This window comes from Gnatocerus cornutus, chromosome 2, assembly GCF_029298725.1.
Source record: "Gnatocerus cornutus isolate USDA-ARS CGAHR chromosome 2, icGnaCorn1.1, whole genome shotgun sequence".
In the NCBI taxonomy this organism is placed as follows: Eukaryota; Metazoa; Arthropoda; class Insecta; order Coleoptera; family Tenebrionidae; genus Gnatocerus; species Gnatocerus cornutus.
This window is the reverse complement of record NC_142234.1, coordinates 8,285,951-8,305,375: the sequence shown is the minus strand read 5'-3', so window position 1 is coordinate 8,305,375 and position 19,425 is coordinate 8,285,951. Positions and strand designations below refer to the sequence as shown.

The window sequence follows — 19,425 nt, the reverse complement described above, 5'->3', positions numbered from 1 at the left end:
ATAAATAATAATAATTTATTTATTAGTCTTTGGTCAAAAATAACCTGTTGACGTTTAGTTTATTTAATCAAATTGTTGTACTTATTCTGTTACGCCTGTATAATAACTGTAAAATAAATTAAGTTTTTTTTTATTTTAAGCAGTTTTGAGCAGTTGTGGAGGTGTGACATAATCATTCATAAATTTGGAGAAGTAAGGCAATTCGTTTCGTAACTTCACCATTTTTTGCTAAACCTAAAAAAAAGTCTTCTTTGCTCATGTTCGGATACGTTTTTGCGCTTTACTTTAGGAATTTATATAATTTAATTACCAATAAATTCTTTAGTTAATTGGCGTCTTTAGTTCAGGAATGACTGTCCAATATTTAAGACGGATTATCGCGGTTTTCTGTATCAAACTGGCACATAATATTTATGTTATTTGTGATGAAGTGTGTGTTGTGTTTGTTAAAATCGTTTCTCTAACCGACGTCGACGAAATCCTTCTCGAGAATTATTTGTTGCGCCACAAATTTCAACAACCAGGATCCCTCGTGTACTTGACGCGACAACTGTATGAAGCCTGAGTTTTGAAGAACTGGACGGTAAACTTTGAAAATTTCTCTAAGGTAAGTGTAAATTGCTCTCCATCACTGGTCGCGTTCTTTGACGGTTTTGAATAATAGACGTTCGATCGCCATACACCCTTCATGCATTTGTATTGGTGAAATTCATGGTTCGATTAAAAAATGTTTTTTAATTGATCTCTATTACACCCTAGAGATCGTACTAAACAGCAAAACATGATCTTGTTGTTGAAACTCTGAATGTCTAACTGGATGAATACACGATGAGTAGGTCCTTTAAACAGAAATTGTTTAGTCTTTCATAAACAGAAGGTCACATTTTCATTTCATTTTTAATCTCAAACCAACACTTGGCATTTTTTTAATTCCGTATTCCAGAAGAACATTGTGGTTCAGGTTTCGATTGAAAAACCAACTTGTTCAACAAGTTTAGAACGTTTATTTATCTATCTAAAAGACATCATCGATTAAATATACATTCACGGATTGTTAGAATTTGAACCTCTCGTTACAATGTCTTATTAAAAATTGTACAATAATCAAAAAAATCATAAATTATTTTCGACTACATTATATTCAATCCCATTTCATTCCGCCTGAGTAAAATGAGATAAAAAATGCATTGCATTACATAAGTTGCATTTACAATTTTTCCACCATCTTAACATTACTCATCACCATCACCTTTAACTCTCCTTGTTTTTTTAACCGGTGGTTCGTCATCCAACGGTGCCTTTCCTTTAGCCACCACATCAGGTTGTGTTTTTGCATAAGCTGGAGTAATCCAGTACGGATTTTCCGCTGCCTCTTTGGCATATTTCAAAATTGCCTCTCTTGGATCTTGATCATCATCAACTCTCTTACTCAATCCCAAATTCCTAATAACATAACTACTCAAAGTACCACCACTTGACGCGACTCTACCACCTTGACCGGAAGTAATTGGAAGATCAGGCCTGCGAGACTTAACAGGATCTAAGCGGTCTTTCTCCATTTGTTTTCTACTGGTTTTGCGTCGTTCTTGTCGGAAGAGTGGTAACGCATGTGGTGTAATGACTTGTTGCGTGCTTACTATTTCAGAATGTTGCGCTTTTCGGTGAACTTTCGCGGCACATAACGTAGCGCCACGGAGACTCCATTTCTGGTCATAAAAACACTTAATTATACCATTACCAGTACCAATAAAAATCTGGTTGAGTTTCGGATGCCATATCAGTTTTATTGTGTGAGAGTTTGTTACTTTGATCTTGTGGATTTGCTCAAAGTTTGTGGAGTCATAGAAGAAGATGTAACCATCGGTGTCGTTCTTCCGCAACGACATGCCAGTAGCCACAATGGCGTCGTTGGGGCTAAAAATGGCGTCTGTGGTGTCGTATCGGGTAAAGAGATCAGAAATTTGATGAATGCAGTTTTTGAAGTTGCGAACATCCCATAACTTTAAAGTTTCATCACAACTCCTAGTGAGAAGGTTAAAACCAACGTTGGAATATCTTATACTTGTGATTTCAGCAGGCTGATGCGCTTTTCGTATTTGACTGGCTGGAGCCACGGAACTTTTCCTGAAGTCCCACAGCTGGAGAGACCCATCAGCACATCCACAAGCTATGACTTTACCATCGCGACCGTACGTCACCGCAGTTGGTGGAACTTTCAGCCCATTTTGAGCCCGACATTTTATTATGCTTTTATGATTTTTGCCTCCTTCATAAAAATCCCAAGTCCGTACCGTTCCGTCCGCACTGGTAGTCAAAAACTCTTCTTTAATAAACGGGTTCCAACTTCCTGCTAACAGTCCAGCAGTGTGGCCTTTAGTTTGAGCTTGGTCCGTTATGTACATGTCTCCTTTAACGGTTTCTAATTTTTCAAAACCGTCCCTGTCTAAAACCTTTGCTTGACTAGCCCCAGATATCACCAAAAGTAAGTCTCCAGTTCCTGAATAATTCAGGGCTCTAATCGGGTGATTTTCTGCTGGTTGTAAAGTACGAAAACTACGCATCCCAGAGTCCATTCCAGCAAAGTCCCAAAAACTGACGTCGTAGTCCACAGATCCTGAGGCTAGACGAGCTCCACTTGGATCTACGCTTATGGCAGTCACGGCTTTATTACCGTGAGTCATTACAGCATTGCTGGAGCACGGAATAAACAGTCGGTCTGGTTCTTCATCTTCTTCACTATCGCTATCTTCTGTTTTCTTTGTTGTTTCTGGTTCTGACGCAGACTGAATTAAATTGATTGGAACCGGCGGTCCAATAAAGTCGTCGTCATCTTCGTCTTCTTCTTCACTTTCGTCTTCAGGGGGTGGTTCTGAATTTTTAGTTATTTCGCGTGCAGTTGCTTTGACTTGAGCCATCATTTCCTGTAATTATAATACAGTGATATAAAATTAAAAAATAAAGTTATGCAAAAGCTTAGTGTTCTTTCGTCGTTATATATTAGTTATATTATTTTAGAAGACCAAAAAACGCCAAAACTTGATCTCCAACTCCCAATTCTACAGGCACCGGCTTTACAGTCACTTTTCGATGTTTTTCTTTTACTTAATCAATAAATGGCATATACCTGAACATCAAAGTTTTTCGCTTTCTTTCCGAAAGATGTTATCCCCATAACTTCTTTGATTTCTGCTTGTTCTTTGCTGTCATCTTCAAGAAGCTCCATGGCTTTGGGTGGTCCAAACGTTCCAATCGTACCACTAGCTTCCACTTTTTCTGCATTCTGACTGAAATTGGCACTAATTTTCCCAAAACTAATCTTGCCTTTATTCATGGTGCCAAAGAGCCCCCACGAAGCACAACCGCAGGACACTGTTTTAGGTTATATTTTTGTACACCTGTCAAGAATGTCAAAATCAGGCCGTCAAATGTCAAATTCAATTGAGCGGAGTGTTATGTCATTAAAAATTTCTTAGAAAAAAGACTTAAATTAAGTAACTTGTAATACAAAATGTAACTCAACAGTCAACTACTATGAGTATAAAACATTTCCACTAGTTTTTGCATTGGTGAATACGCCAGCGTATTTAATTTTAGCATTGGAAAAAATATAATAACGTCCATAGAAATCCGTGCTATTATCGTAGTGGTCACTGCTCTCATAGGTTAGGTTTCAATGTTATTATTTTCTGTAAACTTGTAAAACGATAAAATGTCCACATCCCTTGACATAAGACTGAAAAGGGCCGACAAAGTTTATCGTGAAGATGTAAGTTCGGTGTTACTAAAACAATCATCTAATGGGGACCCTTTCAGGAGAATATAACTGGGATTATTGCAATAACAACCACATCTGACTTAAAACATGACGGAATCACGCTCACTGTAGAAGGTTGCGTGAATCTCCAACTTAGTTCGAAAAATGTGGGCATAATAGACGCCTTTTATAACTCAGTTAAAGTATTGTAGCCCCCCCTTTATCAAGAATCCCACTAAAACACTTTTGTAGCCTATTCAACTTATAGGGGTCACATGTGAAGTAAGTGGCTCCAGTCGTCTTCCAGCGGGAGTTACGGAAATCCCATTTGAAATTCCTCTCAAACCCAAATCTAACAGAGTATTATATGAAACATATCACGGGGTTTATATTAATATTAGTTATGCTATACGCTGCGACGTTAAACGTTCATTCCTTTCAAAAGACTTACAGAAAAGCCAACAGTTTTTAGTGCAATATTGGCCGGGACGCAACCCCGGGCCACCGCCTCAAATTAAAGACCCTAGAAGAAGTGTTCCTTTTAAATTAAGTCCTACAACCCTTGCAACAGGAGGTGCAGGTAGTAAATTCATATGAAATCATTAGATTTTAATATTTGTTCCAGGAGCGCCTGATTTTTTGTTGCGTGGTGTCCTGGACGCTACTTGTTGCAGTGTGAACAAGCCTTTTACAGGACATGTCGTGTTAGAGAGGTGCGCAGCCCCCATACGATCGGTAGAGCTTCAATTGGTTAGGGTTGAAACGTGTGGATGTGCTGAAGGATATGCCAAAGAAGCCACTGAGATTCAGAATATACAAATAGGGGATGGGGATATTCCCGCAAATGTTGATATACCCATTTATATGGTGTTTCCAAGACTGTTTACTTGTCCAACTCTGGTCACCACAAACTTCAAAATTGGTAAAGTTTGAAAAGATTTAATTGGAGTCTGATTCTTTTGTTCTAGAATTTGAGGTCAACCTGGTGATTGTGTTCCATGATGACCATTTGGTCACCAATAACTTTCCACTGATATTAGTAAGAGAATAGCATACAAAAATGATTTATTCTTAACATACATAAGGAAGCTACATTGAAAATTACGATTCAGCCACTGCAAGCGCCAAACTTGACACTATCGGATCTAACTGTTTCTGAATCGCCAGGATGTGCCCTGTATTGCAAGAATCACTAGCAATAAACGTAACGATAAGCGGGAGTTTGTTCATTTGAATCACTTGGTACTGGGAATAAACACAAATCAAAGTTCCTGTCTTTCCGAGTCCCAATTTGCTTCCCTGGTCGACAGCAAGGCCAAAAGTAGAGATAAAATTCGGTCTCATTGCCTGTTCCGGCGCTTTGTCCGTGCACACTTTAAGCAGATGTACCCCATCACGATCTGTTATCACGACACTGTACAAACCGGCCACTTTTGACAAAAGCTCCTGGAGATTGTTTTTCACCTCTTCAACCATTCTGCGATCAAATTAAATCTCAAACATAAACAGCTGATTGTGATGGCTATTTGACATTTGACAACTCAAAAATGTCAAATTGACAGTTTCAGATCAATGACTGCAAAAACTAGAGTGTCAGTCAACTTTATAATCAATTTTTCAGTCGTTCTACTTTGAGTTAACCTTCGATCGTGTATTTTAACAATAAGGTGGATTTTCCAGCGTTGTTTGCTCCTGTTTCCGGGTATGAATAATTTAAACAAGAGTTGAAGGTGTTTGGTCGGACTTCTACGTTGTTTTACTTCGATTTCTGCGAGTTTGGGAGGACGACGTTTGTTTCTTGTTTCATTGTCGTCAAAACATTGAAGATAAGACAAAAATTGCGACTGCTTTCTATATTCAAGGTAAATTGGTTTTAATTGCGTTTAAATTTAATTTTCAATTTCCATGAACTTTAGGTTGTCTTAGTTGGCTGGGTAAAGTGATAGACCAGTCTACTCAGCGCCTTCTTGGCATGTTTGACAGTTTCTACTTTTTTGGATTTTGGACAAACCATGGGTTGGTTTCCTCAAACTAACCAGACTTCCTGAGAAGTTTTTAACAAGTTCTTCTAAATCAAATGTTTGACCTCGCCTGCAGTCACAGGAGGGACGCAGTTTCGGCTCTTGTCAAAATCAGACAGTGACACTATCACTGAACAAGCTCCAAGAGTTCCACATCACCCCCATGGATTTCATGAACACTGATGATGACAGCGTGTATGAAGACTCGGGCAATGAAACCAGCGGTGACGATGTCGATTTTAATGTGGAAGTCGAGACTAGTGTAAACAGGGAGGCCCACTCATATGAAGATGATTACCAATATGAAGTGCTCTCTACCAGCGATATAGTGCAATATATGTCAGACATCATTGAGGAAGTAAACAGTGTTTTGCAGCTGCCCCCGACAACCGCCCGCATTGTCTTAAATTACTTCAACTGGGATAAAGAAAAACTTATGGAAAAATTCTTTGACGGGGATCAAGACCAGCTATTTAAAGAAGCCAACGTTATCAATCCTTTTAAACGAATCTCCGTCGCGAAGCCCAGAATTTCCCAAAAGATTAAAGGGACTGAAGAATGTGATATTTGTTTTAATTTGTTTGCTCCCGCGCATATGACGGGACTGGAATGTGGACACAGGTTTTGTTATCAGTGCTGGAATGAGTACCTCACCACTAAAATTGTGGAGGAGGGCGTGGGGCAAACTATTGCATGTGCTGCCCACAACTGTCCTATTTTGGTGGACGATGAAACTGTGATGAGGCTAGTGAAGGACGCCCGGGTCAAAATCAAGTACCAACATCTTATCACGAATAGTTTTATTGAGTGCAACAGACTTCTAAGGTGGTGTCCCAGTCCAGACTGCAACTATGCCATCAAAGTAAATGAATCTTTTAAATGTAGCACCAGATTTTATAAAAAAAACTCAAAATTTAAAAAAACAATATTTTTAATAATTCGTTTTAGGTGACGTATGTGGACTTCAAGCCCGTGGTGTGCTGCTGCGGCCACATGTTCTGCTTTGCGTGTGGTGAGAACTGGCACGACCCTGTCAAATGCGGCCTCTTGAAAAAATGGATAAAGAAGTGCGACGATGATTCCGAAACCTCTAACTGGATCTCTGCTAACACAAAAGAATGCCCAAAGTGTGGCGCTACCATTGAAAAAGACGGCGGTTGCAACCATATGGTCTGTAAAAACCAAAATTGCAAAGCAGATTTCTGTTGGGTGTGTTTGGGTTCATGGGAGCCCCATGGTAGCTCTTGGTACAACTGCAATAAATACGATGAAGACGAAGCTAAAGCAGCTCGCGATGCCCAAGAAAGATCACGGGCTGCTCTTCAACGTTATCTCTTCTACTGCAATCGCTACATGAATCACATGCAGTCTTTAAAATTTGAACACAAATTGTATTCTTCAGTCAAAGATAAAATGGAGGAAATGCAACAACATAACATGAGCTGGATTGAAGTGCAATTTTTGAAGAAAGCGGTAGATATTTTATGCAAATGTCGACAGACGCTCATGTATACGTACGTCTTTGCGTACTATCTTAAGAAGAATAACCAGTCTGTGATATTCGAAGATAACCAAAAAGATTTGGAGCGTGCCACTGAGTTGTTGAGCGAGTACTTGGAGAGGGACATCACGCAGGAAAATCTAGTTGATATTAAACAAAAAGTCCAAGATAAATATCGGTATTGTGATGGCAGAAGGAAAGCTTTATTAGATCACGTACACGAAGGATACGAAAAGGATTGGTGGGTCTGCAAGGAGGTGTAGACCGTTGGGGCATTTTTATTTAAATTTTAAAATCAATAAATTTATTTCGTACAAACATTTTCTCCCTTTATTTCATGACCAATTTTTAAGGGAAACTACTTGGTAAAGCTTCACTAAAAAACATTCTATAAATATTTACATTTTATTTAATTGAAAAAAAAATACATGAATTACTCGCGTTGGCAATTTAGAATTGGATTAAATTTTTTATTGTCCATCCTGTATTGATATTTGACCCTTATTTGCTAATTTATTCATAAAATTGGTGTTATTGTTTTTAAATTTCCCCATCAGTTGCGCAACGCCATGTAATGCGCACGTGCTACACATGCGACGAGTGGAAATTTTCCCGTTCTTCTGATACGCCGCCACTGGTGGATCATGTGACTTCTATCACACGTCACGTTCATTACGTCAAGGTTCAAATACCAAATTTAGGAATGGAAAATTCGGGCTAAAATTAACGAAACCATCAGTCTTAATAATCGTTGTTAAATGATCTAGATTTCACAAGCTTGAATCTACTTACAAAGAAATGAATCAAAATCGTACAAAAATTTGTTCATTACCAGAAAAAAGCGCTCAAATATACATCATCTCAGCCATTGAACTCATTTTTTTAGGTATATGAACAAAAGTTTCGAAATAGCTAGCTAATTCGTCAATTGTCACATCACAAGGGGGCGTCACGTTAATTCTAGCTTGGTGTGAACAGCTAGTTCCAACTGTGCACGCCTCAGATCTGGATGACAAGCTACTAGAACGGGATCTCGGTTTTTGAAAACTAGCAGAATTGTAACACTCAGTCTCACTATTTGAACTAGACAGATTCAGTTTCTCACATGCGTCTATTATCGACTTGAAATCACGGTCTTTATACCTCGCACACTGCCCAAAAAGTTTCTCCTTGCGCTTTTTTGAGACTTTAACATTATCACTATGTGAGCATTTAATGAATTTGAGAATCGGATCCCGCAATATCTTCTTATTGGGCCGCTTAAACGACGTCGTATGTTTAATAGCTAGATTCTTCTTAATACAATCACAGGTAGCACCAAAATTGATGCTGGAAAGGGACTTGGACCGTCTGCGATGCATGAAGGGATTGCTAGGGACATCTGCGGACGGTTTTTTAGTCTCCAAGTCCAATTTTTGAAGGCTGTTTAACAAAGTCTGGTCTCCTTGTGACATTTTTTCTATCTAAAAAGAAAAAACTAACTCAACTGGGTCAAGGTTTGACAGGACCAAAACAAACCGGGAATAATTCGGTTCTAGCTTACCTATTAATAATACATTCTTCATTATATCACGTGGAGAGCAAAGGAGAAAAATTTGAATGATTTTCCGAGAGTTTCTTTAATTGTAATTATTGTTTATGATGCAACGACGAGATAAACCAAAACACAAATATTGATGACTAATGATGAATAGAATCTGAGGCGCAGATCTGTTACACGCATGCGCGGGAGAAAACGTCAGTTCTAGAAAGAACGCCAAAAAAGCGCCTATTTTGAAATTTGCAAATGTTAAAACAAGAACAAAAACCAACAAAATGTTAAGTTTTAGGATTGTTTTTAAGTAGCTAATAAACGATTACAGTTTCAAAACTTTTTATTTCTTCTAATATATTGTTTCAATTATTAAATACATGTCAGTGTAAAATACTTTTTTAATTAATTCTTGTTTTAACAATTTTTAATTTAATCTCGCCTATTCAAAGGTTTTCAGATGAAATAAAACAATTCTATCAAATAACAGTAATTAATATTTGTAATGTTGAATGTATGCAACCAAAAATACAGGTGTGTTTCCAGGGGCTGCCTACTTCTTCAGCGCACTTTGCAACGGAATCAAAATATCAAAGTTGGCGTGTTGGGTTCCGTGTGACTTCGCGCCGCGTTACTCCCGATTTTTTGTCAAAAACTAAAATAGTGACTTCGTGTCAATTTTTCTTCTGATGTCAGTCACCCTTTTGACACGCACTTTCCGTCCTTTCCTTCGAAAAGTGTCCACTGTACAATTTTCCCTGAATGAATTGCCGGAAGTACCGTTAGTCCGGTCCCGTCTCTCCCCCCATTTCGGGCGGACGCAGCGTACGCGTTTAGTTCATTCGGTTGCCGTGTCAGTGGAGCAGCCGCTTGTAAGTGCAAGTAGTGAGTGTAGTACTAGCAGGAGGCAGTATTCCCTCGCAAAAAAGTTCGAAATGCCCACGGGGAAGCCTTTCGAGAGGTTGCCACAAACGGTTAAACCGAAACACTACGTCCTCTCATTGTTGCCCGATTTGAAGAAGTTCGTTTTCGACGGAGATGTCTCCGTACAAATTGAGGTAGGTTCACCATATGCCGGCAGCAGACGCGACGTGGGGGCACCGACGCCGCCGCTTTCCAATCAATATCCAGACGTTTGAAAGGGTGGATTTCAGCGGCGCGAAAATTGAGGTTAGGATGACATGACAGATGCGGGGCGTCGGAGTTTGATAAGGAAATTTTCAGACTCAAGTTTTTATAGGGTCAATGCACGTAATAAAAAAGAAGAAATTTTAGTTATCTTGGGATTTTTATTTATAGTCGGTTTCTTTTAAGAAATCATTACTTCCAATATCATGTTAATTGCAGCGATAAACACGTGTTTCTGATAGGCATACTTTAGAAAATATCTTGAATTGCTTTGATACGATAGTGGGTGGACAAATCATTGCGGTACCGACTGAATAAATGTAAATGTGTACTAATGTGTAAAATATGGTAATTCTAATTACTCTCAACTACAATGAAATGTTTAGGTTATTTCAGGTTTTTTTAGTTGAAGATAATTGAATGTTTTAATTACGGCGATAAAACACGTTTTTTTACACCTTCGTCTAAACCACAACTCATTGATGCAGGAAAACTTTAATTGTTTAAACATAAGATAAATACGTATCAGTCACTTAAATGCAAAACCCGACATCTGCATCAGACCAAAATTTGACACATCAATATAAATTCTGTAATTATTGTGACTAATTGGTTCTAGGCAGATTTTGAAAAGATTTATTTTTGTAATTTATAAGCTTTTTACTAGAAACTGACAAAATTTTATCTTCCAACATTTAAATGTAAAAGCGCTAGTAGAGCTTTTTCTATTGCTCGAAAAATCATGGTTGAATTCAGATGTGGGGTTTTGCATTTAAGCGACTCATAATACATATTTTTTAATTTCTGAGAATTCTGAATTTAGCCGATATAACAAACTTCTGGAAATTGCACAGGTAAACTCAAAATTGTTTAGTTTTATCGGAAATGTTTAGCCTAAATAAAAATTTCATAAAGGTGACAACACTTTGAAGTAGATAAATATTTGAGCCCCAGAACCAAACCTCTGGTTTAGAGGGCTAAAAGATATACATAATAGGCATGTCGTAAGTAGAGGATAAATTTTAAAATGAACTTTTTTCTTTTTTATAAAATGCGCACTTTATCATCTGGTTTGTAAGCTTTCTTCCCGTTTTGAATTAAATTTCGACAAAACGATCTTATTAGATAATTTACGTTTTTTATATGAACGTATTAATGGCGCATTTTATTGGAGCAAAATTTTAAGCTGAAGATGAAACATCATTAATAATACAATATGTTATCCAAAACCTCTTTTAGTTTTAATTAAGGCATTGAAAGAATTGAAGCGATGACAAATTTATTAGCATTTAGAAAGTCATGCCTGAGTTGTTATGAAAATTTGACATAACTTTATTTTATTGCTGACCTTCAAAAAAGCCATGCATTAGCATGGCGATTTTCGGAAGTAAATACTTTGTTTTACTATTAAAATCAAATTCTTTACCTGCCGCTTATGTGAATGAACATAACCATGACTATGATTTTACACACAGAGCGTATCACTGTAACAGCTCCTACAGTAAATCTTTTGTTGTGAATTATTATTTGTAAAAAATAATGTAAAAAGACATTCAGCACACCGCGTCGCGCGTCGCTTGAAATTCAGAAGGAGCTGCTATTTATTAGAAACGAAATCAGAGGTTTTTCGAAGTACGAAAATTAGTCCAAAATTACAATCGCCAGTATGACATATTCATATACTGATTGGTGAATTAATAAATAACTCTGAAGTGAGATTGCATACGTATGTAATATCATACAACGTGTTTTAAAATTGCCGCAAAAAATAACAAAGAATGATAATGATAAACTTTACAATATAAAATTAGAATTTGTTGTCTCATTAGTTCAAAGAGAATTGGAACATTTATTAGAGAAAATTTGACAATATTATAACAATTATTACGTTCAACTTTAGTCATGGTAACTACTCACTACATAAAGCGTAATTATTATAATTGATAGATTAGGCAATACGTTGTCAAAAGTAAATTAGTCGAAAACTCAAAATAAAAATAACTCAGTTTAAAAGACAGAGAAAGAAGGAAATGTAGATTTTTGTGAACGCAATTCGGGTTATCAAGGTGTATTTCAACATAATTTCTTTCTATCTTATATACAAATTTCTTTAATAAATCAGTTAATTGTTAGAGAAAAATTTTTCCGGCAACTTTGGAACACCTGTATATAAAATACAAAAATTCCATTCTATTTTTCGTTTCGTTCTCCGTGAAAAACTTATTTTTAATTTATGGGATCTTGATAAATTCTTCAACTACATATTTGTTAAAATCACGGCTTTGGAGCACGTTTCGTATTCTAGTCTTTGGCTCATTTTTCGTTAAAGTTCGTTGAGTTTGTAAAAGAATACCCCATAAATTTTCCTAATCGTGAGCTCTAACTCTGTCATTCTAACGAATATTCATGTATTTTTCTCAGAAACGTCAAAATTTGAAGTCACCACAATGTAAATAGCCGGATCTTCGCCCGTTGTTTTTATTCGCGTATGCGGTTTACCCACGTAAATCTTTTTTACCTGGTCATTTTAACAGTTTCTCAGAAATAAAATGGTAATTAGGAACCAACATTCTTTTTAAATTACAATAGGGATGTAGAAAGTACCATTTTTATACGTGCATGGTTCAGGTAGTTTTTTTTTCGTATTAATTCGATTGTTAAGAAAAGAAACAAAGAAAATCAGTTTTCTGAACGCTTGGGAGCTCACGTTGGAATAAACGATGTTCAGATATGCCGACGTGAACAATGGGATATTTTTTATTGTTATGTACTCGTGACTTTCCTATAAAATGATAATAAAAAAGAGCGAGGAAAATGTCAGTCTACTTTCGTTTTTTAATCAATATTGTTACTGATACTTTAATCTAGCACCGAATCTAGAGACGTGGTTCAGTAGGTCGGCGCGATCGTAGAAGTAGATCATAGATAATTATTTAGACCACCAAAACAAGAATACTACTCCTCCAAAAACTTATTAAAATGGTGTGCATATTGCCTATTTTTTAAAATGATTGTGAGGCACCTAAATATTTCTGCACGTTTTCATTCTTTAATTTAAGGGTAAACAACTGATAAGATAATTTTATTTGCTTGTTCTATGCAATGCCAAATATAGCAACAAATAGGAAAATTAAACTTTATCTCTCTATCATTCTTTTGTTATGAAAATATTGTTGATCTTTGGATCTTTGGTGGCATAATACAATTGTTTTCGTATTGACCAATCAAATCTCACTAAATCCAGTTAATTCTTCAAAATCTCGTTACTTTTTTTCACCTCCTTTCCTTCGAATTTCGCTCCAAAAAGCGATTCTCTGTCGGACATTCACCCTTTCGCCCCACAAACTCATAAACCGCTTGCCCCACTTTATCTATTTACTTTTCAACGTTCGCTAGATTAAAGATAACGCAATTAATGATTGTGGATTACGTGCCCGCGGTTGTCAATAATGTTCGCTTACATAATTAAATTGTTGTACAACAATGACTCAATGTAGGCAGCTATAGATTGTTGAATAGACCCATAATGTACCCATGGGCGTACCAAAGGGAAAGCAAGGAGAAGTAGTTGAGTTCGCGCCCCTTACAACAAATTAATTATCGTAATTTACCGTTCGATCAGGAAAATGGAAAAATAAACCTTTCACTTTTACCGTTCGGTGTGTGAACGCTCGTTTTTTTTTACTTATTTTCGACCGAAATCGGATTCCCGCCAAAAATATGCGGTTTTAATCGGGAATTATTATTGTGTGTTGCCAATGCAACTTGTGCCATGATTCGACAAAAAGTAGCACATACGAGATTCATGCATTTTTCGTATTCACGGAGGTTGATGATCTGTTTGTCAACAGTGTTTCATGGGGTGGAATAATTGAATAAATTAATTTTATAACGAAATGTTGCCTCATTAGTTAATGACCCGTTTGATTAATTTACGAATCAGAGAAAAACCGTTTTGATGGCTTTTATGACTTTTGTGAAATAGTTAGAAGTAACATTAAATGGTGAAGAAGTCTCTTGTTGATCGTTAATTCAAGTGTTATCTGTCTATTTGTAGAAAAGTGTTGTATTATTCTCCTTAATAAGTTTTATCTTCGCAATTTGCAGTAATAAAAGAGGTTTTCTCCTCGTTATTTTGGGAATTAAAACGAGGTAAAAGAAAGGAATCAACCGTTACTTAGCAGTTGTGGCTAAAAAGTTAACGATTTATAAAATCTCAGAAACTTTGTTCATGAACTTGTAAATTGCCGACTAGTAGAAATTCAGTTTATTGCCAACATTGGAATTTCAGTTTCAGGAACCAAAATTCAAATGTCGCTGAAACATCGTTTTTTATGTAAAAAACATGTTTTACGTCAAGAATTTGTAAAAAATTGAGTAGAAGGCTCATAAATCCCCGGAGAAAAGCACGTCCACATTTTTCCGGCTCTCATTCAACTTTCGGGCAATAATTACGGGCTGGGCAAACTAGTTTTGCCGTAACTCTATACTTTTACCATTGATTTTTTTGTAATTGATGCAATAAAACTATTGACAATTTATAAGAGGATTTATTGGAAATTGAAGGTTGTTGTGACGTTTAATTATTTAAATTACTACTAAAGTTTATTGTAGGTGTTACTGATTAATATACGAGATGAGATAATAAATCAGTACCGGAGTTATTATTATTGCCGCTGTTATTATTATTGTTATTGTTATAACGGGTTGTCTTTCGTCGGTGACTACATTTGTCTAAAGATATAATTTATTTTTACGAAGTGCAGTAAATTTTAAATGTGGAGACTTTTCATTTCTGCTCTCGCTTCGTGACAAAGGAATATTAAATTCGAAAGTCTGTACCAAAGGAATGAGGTATCGACGTTTCAGCGGTTTCAGTGTGACATTGATTAAAACGCAGGAGCTTGAAAAGTACTTTTCTACCACAGTAACGGGGTTTATCCTAAATTCCTGCCGTAACAGTTACACATTTTAATGCGAATGTTCAACATTTTTTGTGTACAATACAAATAAAATCCCGTTTGAAGTGTCGCTCCAGCGTGTAACTTAGAAAAGCTCATGCTGCTTCAGCATGCAGCTGCACGTCCAGTGAAAGCTATAACATAAACAAAATTTCTTTTGCCTTTATGGAATTTCACGTCGCTCGTTGAAGAATACACAATACGACGTGTGCGTACTTAGAAGCACTTTGTATGAGTGAAGTACCACCACGTGACCTTGCATCGTCGTCGCATGTGAATTTCATCATATGAAAGACAAGTCGATGAAGGGGCGCCCTTCGGAATGCTGCTGCCTACACTGTACTGCAATTGTTTAGCGTTTCGCAAGCAAATAATAAAAGTTGAAATAGGAAATGGAAGATTGACGTGCGGGGGCGAAGTTGCGATATCAAATAATTCAATCTACTTTGTATAAAATCCGATTATGCTAAGCTTATTTTTTGTATTTTTTTCAAAAAACAAGATGGGACTGAATGCAGTAACTACAAATTATTTATCAATGAAAATGTTGATACTTTTGGTATTTGAATCACTTCACATCACCAATCCGATGTAATTATGTAATTAAAAAAGTCGAGTTGTTTTTCGTGTAGTCTTTGTCTTATCATTTTGTAATGTTTAATTTTATTTTGAAGGCCTCTTTATCTAGTGCGCTCGAAATAGTCATGGATATTATTTAACGCTATAGGACTTTTTTATAAACTTCGCACCTCATTGGTTCCCTGTGAAACCACCTAAAATTCTTACGCCTACCGAACACCATTAATTTCGCACCAATTATTTGCAAAAAAAACTCAAACAATCCATTGAAACGCAACAAACTCAACGAATTTCATGTTATTGGGTAACTGAAGAGTAGTCAGCCTTGCTATCACCAGTCACGTGTGGGCAAAAATTAATCGAACAGTATTTTTTTCTAAATGGCGGTGTACCTAATTACGGTAAAATTGTGAAGGTGACTCTCTCAATCGTGCGAATGCAGCAAGCCCATAATCTGCACAGGAAGTGTTTTTTGCAATGATCAACAGCGATTATGTGCATTTTCAACGATATTAGCTTATTGCTTGTTACGACACAGATGTAATCATAATTACTATTCATTAGGGATCTCGTGAATCTGAGATAACGCGAGGGGCCTGCGAAAGGAAAGTCAGACGCTCCCAGAGATGGACCAAATGATGCACACCTGATGGTACCGTTAGCTGGAATTTCTCACCCTCGATTCATCAGACCTAACTGTATTTCAGCCCTGTAGTAACGGCACGTGAAAGCGGCGACCGGAACCTGCGATTGATTCGGAAATGTACAAAAATTGTGGTACTATGTTCCCTTGGGCGTTCGTTGAAATTACTTTTGTTAATTATGAGCTTTGGGGTGCTATTATTTTTAAGTAACTGCAGATGGAAATAAAATTTCTGCAACAATTACATTATAAACTCGCAAATACGTTATTAATTCCAAACCCGTTGGGCATAAAACCATTCGATTAATTTCTACTCTTATTTCAGGTTATGACTAAAACAAATGAAATCGTACTTAACGCCATAGAGCTAGAAATCAAGGATGTGTCCCTCAAAGGCAACAATGTTCTGGAATCCCCAAAAAGTACAAATTTTTCTGTCGAAGACGAGACTGTCACTCTCATCTTCGACAAGGCCATCGCACCAGGTTCATACTCCCTTAATTTAACTTTCAAGGGTGAAATAAATGATAAAATGAAGGGTCTTTATCGCAGCAAGTACCAGAACCAAGCTGGCGAAGAACGCTATGCTGCAGTGACCCAGTTCGAAGCTACCGATGCTCGTAGATGTTTCCCGTGTTGGGACGAGCCAGCTCTTAAGGCCACCTTCGATATTAGTTTGTCGGTACCGAAAGATCTAGTTGCCTTGAGCAACATGCCTGTGAAGGAGTCAAAACCTTTGGGTGATTTAATTAGGTACGATTTTGAGACGACTCCTGTCATGTCGACTTACTTGGTGGCTTGCGTGGTGGGAGAGTATGACTATGTGGAAGATAAGTCGACTGATGGAGTTTTGGTGAGGGTTTATACACCAAGAGGGAAGACGGAGCAAGGGCAGTTTGCGTTGGAAGTGGCCACCAAAGTGTTGCCTTACTACAAAGATTACTTCAATATAGCTTATCCCTTGCCGAAGATTGATTTGATTGCTATTGCGGACTTTAGTGCCGGAGCTATGGAAAATTGGGGCCTTGTTACTTATAGAGAGACTTGCCTTTTAGTGGATTCGCAGAACACATCAGCGGTGCAGAAACAATGGATTGCGTTGGTTGTAGGGCATGAGTTGGCTCACCAATGGTTTGGAAATTTGGTCACGATGGAGTGGTGGACCCATCTATGGTTAAACGAGGGTTACGCGTCTTTCGTGGAGTATTTGTGTGTTGACCATTTATTCCCCGAATACGATATTTGGACCCAATTCGTCAACGACACTTACATCCGAGCTTTGGAACTTGATTCTTTAAAGAACTCGCATCCTATTGAAGTACCAGTAGGACACCCTTCAGAAATCGACGAGATATTCGACGATATCAGCTACAATAAAGGCGCCTCCGTTATCCGTATGTTACACAACTACATTGGAGATGCCGACTTCCGCAAAGGCATGAACTTATACTTAACGCGTCACCAGTACAAAAACACCTTTACCGAAGACCTGTGGGCAGCACTTGAAGAAGCCTCCAAAAAACCGATTGGGGCAGTAATGTCGACCTGGACGAAACAAATGGGTTTTCCAGTAATCAAAGTGACCAGTAAACCAGACGCACAAAACAAAGGCGTTGTACTTACCTTATCTCAGAGTAAATATACAGCTGATGGTTCTAAACCTTCTGAAGACTTTCTTTGGATGATTCCTGTTTCGATCAATACTTCGAAACACAAAGATAGAGCAATCAGTACTGTACTTAACACGAAACAAGCGGAAGTTGTTATTCCGGATATAGGACCCAACGATTGGATCAAGGTGAATCCGGGTACTGTTGGATTTTATCGCACCCAGTACGAGCCTAAATTATTGGAGAAATTTATACCAGCGATAAAAGACAGGACCTTGCCACCATTGGATAGATTGGGGCTTTTGGATGATTTGTTCGCGATGGTTCAAGCTGGACACACCAACACTGTTGAAGTTTTGAAGCTGTTGACGGCTTTCGAAGACGAGACCGATTATACAGTGTGGTCTTCGATCAATAACGTTCTGGTTAAGCTAAACATGTTGTTGAGCTACACGGATTGTGCTGAGAAGTTTAAAACGGTTAGTACCCGCATGAAACTTGTAGTAAAATTTTCTTTAATTTAGTTGATTGGTAGTTATAGTGATTTTTTTTTTCGTATGCGTAGTACCAGAAAAGGATACTGAGCAAGGTGTCGAAACGTTTAGGTTGGAATCCCCGTGCGAACGAGCGCCATCTAGACACCCTCCTTCGTGGTTTGGTGCTAGGTAGGCTCTCTTGGCTCGACGACAATGAACACATCGCCGAAGCAAAGAAGCGATTTGAAGCTCACGTCAATTCTAGTCAAATTTTACCGGCCGACTTACGAAGTGCCTGTTACAAAACTGTACTTAGATCAGGAGGAGAAGACGTTTATAACACTTTGTTAAAACTGTACAGATCGGTGGATTTGCATGAAGAGAAAGACCGGATCAGCAGAGCACTGGGGGCTGCCCAGGATTTGAACATCTTATCAAAAGTGCTTAAATTTGCCATTTCTGTAAGTATAGAACACCGTTCTTGAACCTTATCAAATTTCTCTGCTTTTAGGACGAAGTAAGAGCTCAGGACACCGTCTTCGTCATTATCTGCGTCGCGATGTCCAAAGCGGGCAGAGAATTGGCATGGCAGTTCTTTGTTGACAACTGGACGTTGTTCAATGATAGGTACAAAGGGCATCTGTTAACAAGATTGATAAAGCACGTCGCGGAAAACTTTGCACATGAAGAAACGGCAAAAGAAGTTGAAGATTTCTTCAAAAAGCATGATATCTCGGGCACCGAGAGAACTGTCCAACAAGCGACGGAAACTATCCGGTTGAATGCTGCGTGGTTGCAGCGGGACACCGATGCCATAAGAAATTACCTCAGTAGCATCTGAATGTTTACTTAATTTTGTGCATTTTTTTTTATTTTAATTTTTATGTAAGGGTCGTTTTTTGCCAGTGACTGTATTGTTTTTGATGTTTTTGTAGTAATTCAATTATTGTTGTAGGTAAATTATGTAATAAATGCAGGTGTGAAAAGTCAAGAGATAGTTCATATTGCATGTTCGCGCTGCTTTTACTTTGTGAGGAGAACGGAAATGCATTTTATTGATTTAGTTTTAATGCTGCAGCAATTTTGAATGTTTTAACAAAGTATTTTATTATAAAAATACACAAAGATTCGTCGAGATTATTTTATCAACTATCTGCAATAGAATATATGCGTAAGAAAGTACAAACATATCACATATTTATACTTCTCGTTATCTCAAAG

General features: G+C 37.5%; 6 protein-coding genes across 7 annotated transcripts; 3 read left to right on the top strand and 3 right to left on the bottom strand.

Annotated features, from left to right (window-relative positions):
• Nucleotides 1-981: 981 nt before the first annotated feature.
• LOC148178602 (gastrulation defective protein 1 homolog) lies at nt 982-3,424 on the bottom strand. The gene is made up of 2 exons (XM_088031008.1): nt 3,125-3,424; nt 982-2,921 (listed from the first exon to the last, which is right to left on the bottom strand). The coding sequence occupies exons 1-2, from the start codon at nt 3,329-3,331 to the stop codon at nt 1,233-1,235; spliced, it is 1,896 nt and encodes a 631-aa protein (XP_087887134.1). The 5' UTR covers nt 3,332-3,424; the 3' UTR covers nt 982-1,232.
• Nucleotides 3,425-3,557: 133 nt separating this feature from the next.
• LOC148178601 (vacuolar protein sorting-associated protein 26C) lies at nt 3,558-4,974 on the top strand. Its single transcript, XM_088031010.1, has 5 exons — nt 3,558-3,766; nt 3,814-3,957; nt 4,007-4,334; nt 4,380-4,676; nt 4,723-4,974. Exons 1-5 carry the CDS (start codon nt 3,710-3,712, stop codon nt 4,803-4,805), a joined length of 909 nt encoding a protein of 302 aa, XP_087887136.1. The 5' UTR covers nt 3,558-3,709; the 3' UTR covers nt 4,806-4,974.
• Nucleotides 4,803-5,314, bottom strand: Lamtor3 (Late endosomal/lysosomal adaptor, MAPK and MTOR activator 3). The gene has a single exon (XM_088031014.1). It carries the CDS (start codon nt 5,228-5,230, stop codon nt 4,856-4,858), a length of 375 nt encoding a protein of 124 aa, XP_087887140.1. The 5' UTR covers nt 5,231-5,314; the 3' UTR covers nt 4,803-4,855.
• A 622-nt stretch (nt 5,315-5,936) lies between these two features.
• Nucleotides 5,937-7,596, top strand: LOC148178599 (E3 ubiquitin-protein ligase ariadne-1-like). The gene is made up of 2 exons (XM_088031009.1): nt 5,937-6,637; nt 6,724-7,596. The coding sequence occupies exons 1-2, from the start codon at nt 5,939-5,941 to the stop codon at nt 7,537-7,539; spliced, it is 1,515 nt and encodes a 504-aa protein (XP_087887135.1). The 5' UTR covers nt 5,937-5,938; the 3' UTR covers nt 7,540-7,596.
• A 415-nt stretch (nt 7,597-8,011) lies between these two features.
• On the bottom strand, nt 8,012-8,993 carry LOC148178598 (uncharacterized). Of its 2 annotated transcripts, none has more exons than XM_088031012.1 (2): nt 8,820-8,993; nt 8,012-8,753 (listed from the first exon to the last, which is right to left on the bottom strand). In XM_088031012.1, the coding sequence occupies exon 2, from the start codon at nt 8,728-8,730 to the stop codon at nt 8,122-8,124; it is 609 nt and encodes a 202-aa protein (XP_087887138.1). In that variant the 5' UTR covers nt 8,731-8,753; nt 8,820-8,993; the 3' UTR covers nt 8,012-8,121. The 2 variants fall into 2 exon arrangements, with proteins under 2 accessions (XP_087887138.1, XP_087887137.1); XM_088031011.1 differs by having other exon boundaries at nt 8,012-8,739.
• Nucleotides 8,994-9,389: 396 nt separating this feature from the next.
• On the top strand, nt 9,390-19,195 carry Psa (puromycin-sensitive aminopeptidase). Its single transcript, XM_088031007.1, has 4 exons — nt 9,390-9,865; nt 16,444-18,207; nt 18,294-18,665; nt 18,716-19,195. The coding sequence occupies exons 1-4, from the start codon at nt 9,497-9,499 to the stop codon at nt 19,043-19,045; spliced, it is 2,835 nt and encodes a 944-aa protein (XP_087887133.1). The 5' UTR covers nt 9,390-9,496; the 3' UTR covers nt 19,046-19,195.
• Nucleotides 19,196-19,425: the final 230 nt, after the last annotated feature.

Coding starts and splice junctions, on each gene's coding strand:
- LOC148178598 (XM_088031012.1), bottom strand. CDS start 8,730: ATGTCACAAGGAGACCAGACTTTGTTAAACAGCCTTCAAAAATTGGAC.
- Lamtor3 (XM_088031014.1), bottom strand. CDS start 5,230: ATGGTTGAAGAGGTGAAAAACAATCTCCAGGAGCTTTTGTCAAAAGTG.
- LOC148178601 (XM_088031010.1), top strand. CDS start 3,710: ATGTCCACATCCCTTGACATAAGACTGAAAAGGGCCGACAAAGTTTAT. Junction 3,767..3,813: donor ACAAAGTTTATCGTGAAGAT/GTAAGTTCGGTG, acceptor GGACCCTTTCAG/GAGAATATAACTGGGATTAT. Junction 4,335..4,379: donor CCTTGCAACAGGAGGTGCAG/GTAGTAAATTCA, acceptor TATTTGTTCCAG/GAGCGCCTGATTTTTTGTTG.
- LOC148178599 (XM_088031009.1), top strand. CDS start 5,939: ATGGATTTCATGAACACTGATGATGACAGCGTGTATGAAGACTCGGGC. Junction 6,638..6,723: donor ACTGCAACTATGCCATCAAA/GTAAATGAATCT, acceptor AATTCGTTTTAG/GTGACGTATGTGGACTTCAA.
- Psa (XM_088031007.1), top strand. CDS start 9,497: ATGTCAGTCACCCTTTTGACACGCACTTTCCGTCCTTTCCTTCGAAAA. Junction 18,208..18,293: donor GTGCTGAGAAGTTTAAAACG/GTTAGTACCCGC, acceptor TCGTATGCGTAG/TACCAGAAAAGGATACTGAG. Junction 18,666..18,715: donor TGCTTAAATTTGCCATTTCT/GTAAGTATAGAA, acceptor CTCTGCTTTTAG/GACGAAGTAAGAGCTCAGGA.
- LOC148178602 (XM_088031008.1), bottom strand. CDS start 3,331: ATGAATAAAGGCAAGATTAGTTTTGGGAAAATTAGTGCCAATTTCAGT. Junction 2,922..3,124: donor CGAAAAACTTTGATGTTCAG/GTATATGCCATT, acceptor TTATAATTACAG/GAAATGATGGCTCAAGTCAA.